This window comes from Rhipicephalus sanguineus, chromosome 9, assembly GCF_013339695.2.
Source record: "Rhipicephalus sanguineus isolate Rsan-2018 chromosome 9, BIME_Rsan_1.4, whole genome shotgun sequence".
Classification (NCBI taxonomy): domain Eukaryota; kingdom Metazoa; phylum Arthropoda; class Arachnida; order Ixodida; family Ixodidae; genus Rhipicephalus; species Rhipicephalus sanguineus.
The window spans coordinates 20037180-20048662 of record NC_051184.2 but is presented as its reverse complement, the minus strand read 5'-3'; the positions used below and the strand labels follow the sequence as shown (position 1 = coordinate 20048662).

The 11483-nt window shown below is 47.8% G+C and overlaps 2 protein-coding genes across 2 annotated transcripts; one reads left to right on the top strand and one right to left on the bottom strand.

Annotated features, from left to right (window-relative positions):
* The first annotated feature begins 1947 nt into the window (after nucleotides 1-1947).
* Nucleotides 1948-11171, top strand: LOC125759909 (uncharacterized). The gene is given in 5 exon segments (XM_049419369.1): nucleotides 1948-2007; nucleotides 2535-2638; nucleotides 7965-8475; nucleotides 9788-10221; nucleotides 10223-11171. Coding segments are annotated over 5 exon segments (1494 nt in total). The 3' UTR covers nucleotides 10608-11171.
* LOC119404708 (alpha-crystallin A chain) lies at nucleotides 7718-8556 on the bottom strand. Its single transcript, XM_037671354.2, has one exon. It carries the CDS (start codon nucleotides 8473-8475, stop codon nucleotides 7948-7950), a length of 528 nt encoding a protein of 175 aa, XP_037527282.1. The 5' UTR covers nucleotides 8476-8556; the 3' UTR covers nucleotides 7718-7947.
* Nucleotides 11172-11483: the final 312 nt, after the last annotated feature.

Genomic DNA, 11483 nt, shown 5'->3' with positions numbered 1-11483 from the left:
TCCGAGCTGCCGACGCCTGCCGTTTGACGTCGAACAGCAGGTAGCATGATATTGGCCAATAGCCGACGTAAATCAAGAGCGGCGTTTGGATCAGATGCGCTTCTTGCCACGGGATGCAGCGCTCTAACATTACACAGTTGCCACAACCACACGCACAGGAATCGCAACGGGAGAGAGTGATCTCGTTTCATCGTGCGCGCTGAAGGTGATGAGGCGAACTGACGTCACTTATTTCCCCCTCGCCATCACTCCCTGTGTAGCTTCCAGCGCGCTCGTCAGGATGAGAGACGAGAGAAAGCGTGCGACAGATCCCTGTAATTCCGCTCGTTCTTGACGAATTCGAAAACTTCTTGCGCCAATCGATTCGTGAGGCAATCAACTCCGATACTTAGGCTATTCTGTGATTACTTGGAAAAGCGTAGAATAACAGAGAGTTGAGCTAGTTGGCAGGTATTCATATTATTAAAGGGACACTAAAGAGCAAAAATATTTTTCTCGTATTAGTAAAGTACTCTTTCACGATACCAAAAACACCACGCTTGCTGCGAGAAGACGCTTAGTAAGCGAGAAAACACGCAAAAACAAAATGTTGGTGGCTACGCCACCTTGAAGTTACCGCACCATTCGCCGTGACGTCACATGTTTTTACGGCGCCTACTAGAGCCTATACGTAGTGCCTAATCGGTAAAAATGAAGTACATTGTCCTCCGAGGGTGCCATAGACTTAACATACGAAGTTGGGGGTAATTTTGTTGAGCCAATGGCGCCAAAATACGATAAATACACTTTGAAATCCGTGACGTCACGCGGGGAGATTTCGGCGCGAAATTTTAAAATGAAACATTGAACTTGATTTTCTCCTCTATTAATAAACCTATGATGGCGAAATTAACGACATTAGAGTTCTCAGAGCACAATTTGTCGATCTAAACCAATTCATTGTTTTTCTTTAGTGTCCCTTTATGAGTGGGCACACAAACACGGACTTCTCTACTGTGTCCGTGTTTGCACGCCCAGTCTTTTTAAATTGGAAAAGTGGATCAGGAGGCCTTTAAATTTGTGAAATTTAAGCACAACAGCCTTGATTTACACTCAGTAGCTGAAGTTTACGGGATGTGAGCTCCACTGCCAATGCGATTTTCTGCTTTATTACTGTATGACGCTTCCTATCTAGCGGGTAACTCTATCGGTCACACGAACTATTAAATGCTGGGACATTATTTGTAGGCTATGTTCCCAGACAAAGCGGGAATACAGCATTCCCGAAAGCCTCGTGTCCCGTGAACTTTTGCTGCAGGGTTTATATGCAATACTCTTCCGGCTAACCTCTCGTTCGAGGAACCCGAGGCCGTTCAGCGCAGGTCTTTAACATTGTTTGGATGAATGAGATGAAAGTTCAGTCAATCAATCAAAATAACTTTCAGTTGGCAGTGCGCACCTCTTCGTGTGTTTATCTCGCCCCGCAATGTGTTATGACGCCGTCCACAAATTTGGTTTCACAATGTAGGCTTTTCATAATTCAACGAAGTGATGGTTCGGTCCCATTAAACGCAGGGACAATAGTTGACGCTGTCAAGGAACGCGGAAATCATGGCTTTGGCGTTTTACAACCGCTGTATTGGGCCGTCTACAAGGGCGAAGGCTTTGCAGATAAAATGTATGCTCATTCACGAATTGATTTCATGACGTCCACTTCTCCCGGACTTTACGAATCAAAGCCTATTCGGCGTCATGCATAAAAAAAGCTATTAATGAGACACATCCCAGGATTTCGGGCGGATCCTGCCCGCAGTGTCGAGAAATCGTAATTCCTAAAAAAATTATTCATGCCTAGTTCATTCATTCATTCATTCATTCATTCATTCATTCATTCATTCATTCATTCATTCATTCATTCATTCATTCAAATATCCACGCTATAAAATGTCTGAATGTAACGACCAATAAATGTCAAAAGCTTCCTCACCCTTGTCTGTTGCTGCAGTTCCGGTGTCTGCACGAAAAGGAGCAAGACGTCGCAATTATTGCAGTCATTATACGCACGGGCGAAGAAAAATTGCTAGGCAACAGCCGATATGTACTTACCCGCCGACGACATCTCCGACGCTGACGACACTGACGACACTGACGACATTTCTGGAACCGAACGAGACAGGGAAAGAAACAAAGTAAAACGTAACACGTCAGAATTACTGCCGCAGCAAGTCAACATAAATAGGGAGTTTTAGGTTGCACACAGTACGTCAACCGACGATAACGTCGGTAACCGGGGAAACGACGCTAAGTTACCAGTTCTAGCGTTCCAAACTCCGCTTGCATTTTGTTGTTGCCCCCACCCCCCCAACCTCTCCCCCCTCCCCTGGCTACGCCAATGAGCATCACTCTCCGCCGTACTTCGACGACATATAGCAATAAGGGACAATGCATGCTGTGATATCAATGGTAAAATATGAGTCGATCTAGTGTGCATGCGTGTGTGTGATGTTTAGGGGGCAAGAACGTATTGGGGTTTTGTTTGGTGCCGGTTGCGGCAGAATCTGTTCGCGCCTCAACAGCTCTGTGTCACGAGACTCGAACTGAAACGTCGTATGACGTCACTGGTAGAGCGGCACGTCGCCCTCGACCCTGACTCTGGCAAGTAGTGATGCCGGAAAAATACAGTAAAATACCACTTTAACGAACGTCAGTTAAACGAACTATTCAGTTGTACGGACATTTTGTAGCGTTTGCTACACTTGCCTAGCCGGAGCCGATTTCGCCTGGATCCTCATGAGCCGTGCTGCGCATGCGCGAGGATCAATGATGTCACACAGCTTGCTCACCGGAGCCGGCATCTCAGGCGCTCTCCGCCACCGCTGCGCGCGGCTCGCCGCTGCTGGTCTGCGCGTTCGGGAGGAGTGGCGTCGTAGGGATATTCACACGAGGGAGAAATCGGCGGGGGACACGGGGGGATTGCGGATCACGTGACCACGACGTCACGGATTAGTGAGTGGGCGCAACCCCCGCGACTCCTCGAAGGAGACGGGACCTTTTTCCCGACAACACAAACGATCCCCGGCGGTGGGGGATATGGCGGAATTTCGGGCTCTTGCTTGGCCACCTTGTTGCACTTGCTCCTGCAGAGAGCGGCAGTGGGTATCCAGTCTGCAGCTGCATGGTCGTCAGCAGCTCAGTAGTCTAGTAACACTGGTCTACCCCTGCGTTCACCTCGTCCGTGTGAGTGGGGGACATTTGTGGAGACTTCTCCTCGCGAGCTGACGTCACTAGGCTCCGTCTTTATCCCCCGAGGATTTGTCCCCCGTCTGAATACCCCTGTAGCCGCGGCAGACACACTGGCGCCGGCGTGCGCGCAGACTCTGCCACCGCCGCGCGCGACTCGCCGCTGCTGGTCTGCGCATTCGAGAGGAGTGACGTCGTAGCCATGGCAGACACACTGGCGCCGGCGCGCGCGCAGCTATTCGCCTTCGCTGTGCCGTCGCCGTCTGACATTGCGCTGGGGCCGCTTGATAGTGCCTCTGACTGGCGTTTGCAGGTGGGTAACGCCACGGAGAAGGAGAGCGCAAATGCTGCTCAACGGCACAGAAGAGCCGAGAAGCTTATCTCATCGGATCCCGAAGCAGTTGCCTGGCAATTAGCGGTTCAGCGTACGAAGAATGAACAGAAGAAGGCTAATAATCCTAGACAATCTGGAAAGCTAAGAATAATCAGCTGAACCTTTGCTAACGCTACGTATATCCTGGCATAGACGAGCAAGCCACTGCAATGTTTTTTTTAATCCCCCGCCGAAGCGCCATTGGACCCAATGCTAACGCATTGCAGTATAACGAAGTTAGTGCAGAGCGCATCTCAGTTCTACGAACATATTTTGTGACATCATTCAATGCCTCTCAGGTCATATTGATCAGAAATTGTCTGAAAGACTGAGTACAGACAGCGCTTTGCGTTTTGAGGACTATGCCATTTGTGACTCTCACGTTGCGACATACGCTACTCTGTCTACAGAAGAGATTGTAGCGAGTGTCCTACCCCAGTAAGAAAAAGAAGTAACCCTTGTAGAGGAAGCATCAAGAATTTCAGCTAAAGAAGCGTTGATGTACTTGGCAAAAGTGAAGTCCCTCGCTGCCCAGCAGAGTGTTGTGCCGGAGAAGGTTTATGAGAGCTTGGACACAGCGACTCTATTCATGACCACTGCAGTCCTAAGTGCACAAGCGCGGCAAGATATTACTACATTTTTTTTAAAACATGCTAAATAAGCAGAAATTCACATTCAAATAAGCAGGATTGCATATAAAGGGGTTCAAATTTCAATACAACAATTGATGTTTTAGCTCATGATAACAATTTGCAACTAATTCATTTCAGCGAACTTTCACTTTAACGAACTTTTTCCTAGGGTCCCTTGAAGTTCGTTCAAGTGAAGTTTCACTGCAGCGAAAACCGCTAAGCAGCACCGTGTAGGGCACTGGCCCCCCAGTGACACGGGCCAACCACTGACACTGGCAAATCAGCGATATCTTATGCAACGCTTGCCTTTCATTCAAATTGGACGGCTGTGGTATGACGTCACACGTGGCGTCAGGTCACGTGACTGCGAGCTGTTGAAGTTGGCGTTCACTGCCTCGATTTTTCTTCAAACATTTCACGCTTTCCCAATAAACATTTCAGTTGTTAGGCAACGATTGTGTCGTGTACTTTGTTCTAGGCCATGTGTCTCGTCTACGCTGGTTATCACGGGTGCATTCCACCTCTCCCAATTTGCTAGCTCATTACAACCCGTGTGAGCTATGGCATCGTAATCGTGTCAACGGAATAAGTTATTAACTGACCCGTCATCTTGTCGGCTGTTGGCGGGGCGCTGCCTCGGTGCTCGATGCGAACCGGTTCTTCTTCTGGGCGCCCGCGGTGCTCGTGCCTCGACCCGGGGTCTCGATGTCGATGCTGATGTCCACCCGAGGCTGCAAGACGCGTTTTGTTTTGCTCTTGTCGCCCAGGGGAAACTGGCGCATACCCACGAGGGGGTTTGGCCACACTGTCGATTATAAAGGGAAGTGTAGACGTTATGCAACATGAAAAAGGAAGAGAAGGACGAAACGCGATATAAATAATAGCCAAAGAGGTAAAAGAATTCAAGAAGTCATATGTAGAAGACTGAAAAAAAAAAATGTGCCACACGATGACAGCCCCCTAGGGTTGTTGTTGTCGTTGTTAATTGTATTAGTATTAGTAGCATAGTAGTAGTAGTAGTAGTAGTAGTAGTAGTAGTAGTAGTAGTAGTAGTTGTGGTTGTCCTCTGTCAATGGCTCATACCGAATGCCGAGTAGTGGGTAGGTAACAGACTTGGCAGTAATGAAATTACAGAACGACTTTACAGTAATTAAGTTACTTTTGCTGTAATAAGTAATGTTACTAATGTAATGACTTCACTGTTACTGTTATTACTAATGTATTACTATTGTATTAATTATGTAATGACTTTACTGTTACTGTTATTAATGACTGTTACTAATGACGGGCTGGCAATTTAGTAATGTAGTCACTTACTTCAAGCGAGTAATTTCAGGAAAAATACTCATTACATTTCCGATCACTCCTGAGTAAATTATGTCATGTTCGCTTCCCTTATGGCATGAAAAATTAAACGAAAAGGGAAAAAAATTAACAGAATAATTACTCTGAGCGCCAGATCGCAAGAGTGGGAAGGTCTCTGAGGTTTTAATATACATGTACTGTAAATAAAGTGAACACGAGTTAGTGCTGTTATGATGAACTTTAGTTAAAGTAATTTTAAAGTAATTTCATTACTTTTCGAAAGTAATAGTAATGCAATTTAATTACTTTTTAGGAGTAATTGTGCCATATCTCTGATAGATAAGACGAAAGTCGTGGTGTGGTAGATGTAGATATATACATAATTAGAATGTTGGTTTGCAGGTGCAGGCCCTAGAAGCTATTACCACGCACCCACGCACGCGCGCACTCTGGGTGGACTAGCGAAGACCTGAGAGTCTAAAATGTAGCATATGAAGTCTTAAGAGAGAACAATTTCATAGAAATCAAACAGGATTTTAGAATTGTGAGAAATGGAGAGAGAGGTCAGTATAGCGAGTTTATGAGAACTAAGCGATGGAATACAAAAAAGAAAAAGATATCGCAATAGCTGGAAGAAAAGATAAATATTATATACTGACTTTAAAGTCAAAATTTCTACGTAGGTTTGCTTGCATGCTCCTCGCTTGAGGGCGCCTACTAAGGGGAATTTGACAGAGCAACCGGCGGTTAATGCAGACTAACATTTAGAAAGGAAAACAAGACAGGATGCGATAAACGTTATTCACGTTGTTCAGATATAGAATAACTTCAGGGGCTGAAGGCATTGGTCGGCTAATTTTGCGAAAATAGTAGGAAATGAAGGTTTGACAGTAATAAAACAATACGTAATACGCGATCACGAAGTTGTGATTTTCCTAATTACGGATCCGTTGTGACAGGGTGTCATTTATGCTTCTCATCGTGTCGCACTGAAACCCATTGAAGAAGCCCTCAAGGAGACGCTGAAACCGCTTAAGCGACCATTAAACTCAGTTTACAGTGACGGTTGATGATGGTGCTTGCTGTGTGCCTTCGCCAAACGTGCACAGCTATCTCACGCGCCCAGCGACGCCTACAGTGTCGACCCCTTTTCTTGCAATGGGAAACCTACGCCTTTGTTAGGAAGGAAACCTGATACAGCATAGCCTAACCTTACCTAACTTATCCTGTCGTATCCTATAGCCCAGGGGTATCAAACTCATGCCAGCTAGCGGGCTGCGGTCCCGAAATTTATTCCAACAAGGGCAGGGACAGTGAAGTCGGAGTTGGGGGAGGTGAAGGTGGATTTGAATGAAATGTCTCCTAACGTTGCCATTTGAAAGAATGTCTTTCCCATATTATATACGGGTCATATCTACAGGGTATTTGACGTAGGTTTCGAGAAAGATATCGATACAGATCTGCAGAATGACTAAAATTCATTCTGAAATAGAGTTTTTGTTCTACGGTGATGTTTCAACACATAGTGACCGCATGGGGGGCCTCAGGAAAAAAATAAAATGCTTGAGACTAGTCCCGTCTCTTTAGCTCCCTCGAACTAAAGCGTTATTAATCGCAATAGGCGAAAAAATAATGCGAATACCGTTTAGAAAAGTCACAAAAGTTTATTCCCTTGTGAAGCCGCGGGCCGCTAGCGAAATGTTTGCGGGCTGCATGCGGCCCGCGTGCTTGAGATCCCTGCTATAGCCTAATCTAACATATATCCTATCACGTCAAATTATATCCTATTCTATCCTACCTTATCCAGGCCTAACCTAACCTCAGCTAACCTGACGTAACCTAACCTAGCCTACAGTAATTACTTTATCAGGGTCATCAATATATTTATAAGGTTAGTATCGGCGTGTCAATTAGGTGACCGATATAAAAGCTTTTATGGTTGGCTTCTCTGCACAGTTGAAATGGCTGCTAACCGATCCGCGTTGCCACTGGGAAACGGAGATATGTATAACATCACACGTGAAGTTTCGTTTATACACCCCCCTCTCCCTCCCTCCCTCCTGAAACCTCTCCACAACTCTCTCTCCAAAAAGACAGAAAGACAGAGAGAGATTGGCATTACGGTAAGCCCGTCAAAACAGTGATGGGCGATGCATGTACACACATCAATCAAATAAAACTGTGTGGCTACGTGAAAAACTTTCCTTTATTAAAAAAGTACGCCCGAAGGCTCACGGGAATACAAAACTCAAAAAGAGTACAAAACGTAGCACTCAGATGTAGCTCTACGAACACTTAATGATGGGCAATCGGCAGTGACAAGAACGGGACAATTAATTAGCAGTCACTTAAACAAAAACTATACTGATCCACATTGTCGAGACGGGTCTCAGACGCTGTCCGGTGACTTCGCTTCCTTTACTTGTTCTTTACAGCCTTGGCGCCCTCGTGTTTCACTTCAATTGGGATGGCCTTGGGCTGCTCCTTGGGGGCGTTTTTACGCGGCGCTTCGAGGGCCAGCGTTCCGTTGGGCTTGAGATGACACTTGACCGACTGCGGGTCGACGTCCTCCGGCAAAACATAGCGGCGGGTGAACTCACGCTTCACGTAGCAGCCGCGGTCGTCCGACTTCTCCTCGTGCTTGCCGTGAATGACGACGCTGTTGTCTTGAGTCTTCACGGTGATCTCTTCGGGAGTGAAGTGCCGTGTGTCGACGTTGATGGCGAACTTGTCCGGAGTGCAGGCGACCGAGTTGCCCTGCTGGCGAGCGGGGCAAACCGCCGACGAAGACTGCTGGTGACGCGGCTGGATGTAGAAGCGCTGGTGGTAGAACGGCGGGTCGAACAGCTCGCCGTCAAGGAAGGAGCCTCCGAAGTCGTCATCCAAGAAGCGTCTCACCAGGTCCGAGGGACCGAAGTAGTTGTGGTGCAGGGGGAACAGAGCCATGTCTGTCTTAACAAAATTACGCTCAACTTTTACGAAAATGCACGCAAACACACACACAAGCTGTGGGTAGCGCAGAATTCTGTACCGGCGGGACGAGCAGACGCCCTTTTTATAATTCCCGTCGTCTGCTTCTAGAAAACGCGCTCGAGAAATCGCGAGAGCAAAAGGAGAGGCGGGCGCAAAGCGCGATTGGCTGGTCGAAGTCACGCGGCATAGCTAGCGCTTTTTTTTTTATGTTTGCGTCGGCGCGTCGGGTGAAAAAACCTTCGCGATTGTTCTCGCACCTTCGTTCGTTCGAAGTTGAGCGACGAGGGTTACCGTGTCGCCATCTATCGCCGGGAGTCGAAGATCAAATTTTCCGGCGGATTGCCTCAGAAATCGGCATTTGCGCGGATATTGTAGACCACACTCGGGGATACTGAAACCGAAGCACGGCGCGGTGTTGGGCTAGTCGTTTCATAGATTCAGCAAACATTTTTTTTTTTAACTGCGCGAAGTAGAGAGGCTGAAAACAGGAACCCGTGTGCGTCACGTCTTCTTTACACAGTTTAAAATGTTTGCCGACTCTGAAACAGCGACCGACCCGAGAACCTTCGACAGAACCAGGGTGTAATTTTTTCGTACACCGTGGTCAGAACATAGCTCCGCAGATGCTGGATGAAAATGCACAGCGCGAAGCTATTTATTTAATTTGATCGACCATATACTGCTGCTGTCGCTCAAGAGTCGGAACACAAATGCGATCACCATATTTATCAAGAATGCTCGTCTGTCAACGCATGACTGGACGGGTTTCAATGGCGATCAATGACGTCTGAAAAATATCGACATTCGCACCACAGATAGCGTCGGATCTTCCGCGTGTTAACCAACTGCGCCTTTTCAAAAATGCTCTGCGGCCCCACTCGCGAGACAACACACTCTTCATTCGAGTTTAAAAATGGCGCCATTCGACGCAATCAATCAGCCACAAAAAACAGTTGCCTCTGCTTTCAAAGAGATAGCGCAACGCTCGCTGAAGCAAGCGCACGTTGCATTTTTCTTCAACGAGCAACAACTAACGCGCAACAAAACAGTGGAGGTAAAGAAACTCCACGCAACAAATAAACGAACATTCAAAAACAATCGAGTGCCGCCGGGCAGCCGGGCGGGTCGAGCGTGCTCTCGAAGTCACGAGAATGCGCGGGAGACCCAGACATACCACGTGACGCCGTCCATCCAATGATGCCACTCCGTGCTCCCGTCGCGTCTATTTTTTTCTCGTGTTTTCTCGAACGCCATTCCTTCTCTCTCTCTCTCTCTCTTCTTTTTTTTTTTTTGTCGGAGCAGACGACCAACCACCTTGCACGAAAAAAAGAAAGCCGGCATCCGGCTCATCTGCCGTCTCGTCGTCGAGTCTTGCGTGCTTTGTCGTGTCCACTCGCTGTTGTGCTCGGAATCTGCTGTGCACATTTTTTGTACCACGTTCGTTAAACACACGTGCGCGAAGGCAAGATCAATCATGTCTCTGTTCCCGCTCATCAACCGCGGCTCCTGGGGCCCATCCGACTTGGCGAGACGTTTTTTTGACGAAGACGACCTAGCCGGCTCACCGCTCCTCCTAGACGGTGAGCTGTACGATCCTCCGTTCTACCACCAGCGTTACTACGTCCAGTCCCGCCGGCACAACAACAACAACAACCAGTCGTCAACGGCGTACTCCGGCTACGACGCCGAGCAACGGCGTCTGTCCCACGCGTCAGCACACCGCGGTCGCCTGCTCGCCGGACAAGTTCGCCGTGCGCGTGGACACTCGGCACTTCGCGCCGGACGAGATCACTGTGAAGACGCGAGACCACTGCGTCGTCGTTCACGGCAAGCACGAGGAGAAGTCGGACGACCGCGGCTGCTACGTGAAGCGCGAGTTCACCCGCCGGTACGTGCTGCCCGAAGACGTGGACCCCGAATCCGTCAAGTGCCACATGACCCACGGGGGTCTCCTGTCGCTCGAAGCGCCGCGTAAGAAGTTCAAGAGGGACGACGGCAAGCCGATTCCGATTAAAGTTCAGCACGAAGGGGGTGAAGCCGCCGATGCTGCGGCGCCGACTGTTGTCGTGGCGACCAACGGAGACGCCGGCGAAGAGGCCAAGTAGAAACCCCCCCTCTGCGTTGTATGGCCTTCGAGATCCTCATCGCCCAACATGGTGGAGACTCAAGCAATCTCTTCAAAGAAACGTTCCCAAAAGCTGTCCAACAAACGTTCCTGCCGTAACACTGCCACTTGTTTCGTGCAACGTTGCGTCCCTTCGACATTCCACGGCGAACTTTGAACTTTTTCCGTTTTATTTACTCCCCGTTTGAAATGATACTTTCTCGTTTTCCTTACGGTGTTTGATGGAGTTTTGAGTGGCGTGTTTACGTTGAATCTCCTACAAGCGGGATTTTTTTTTTCAGAAGTGATTTGCGTTTTTCCTCGCTCAAAGGAGCAGGAATGCTCAAATGTTTGTTGCTAGTCTTCTCCTACCGAACTTCGTCCGCCCACCTGTTGTACCGCAAGTTTTGTCGGTCTGTCGCATAGCGTTCGTTTTTCTGTTTTTTTTTTAATTTATTTCGTTTCCCTCCTATCGTTTAATCGAACGTGCGTGTGAGAAGTCCTTAGACGACACGAGTGTGTTCCTCTTTTTTTGCACTGTTAATAAATTTGACGTTTACCCTCAGCACACGTGGCCTGTTTCTGTTCGCTTTGCTACAACCACTACAACTGACTCTGGTGCTGCATACACCATGTCAGTTCGTAGGTTGTGGGTTCGAATCCCACCGTCAGAAAGGGTGCTTTTTCGTCCACTTTTAATTGCTTTCAGTTTAGGTTATAATTATTACACTACAGTTAAATTAAAATAACGAGTAATGTCCCGGCCCTATGCTTTCCTTGGCTTACGTGTAGTCATCTTAGTGGCATTTAACTCAAAACTAGAAAAGCTGTTGACTCAGTGGTTATGCCGAATTAATCGGCTTCACTTTTGAGGCTG

Bases quoted from the DNA above. Each gene is read 5' to 3' on its own strand.
- LOC119404708 (XM_037671354.2), bottom strand. From the start codon at position 8,475: ATGGCTCTGTTCCCCCTGCACCACAACTACTTCGGTCCCTCGGACCTG.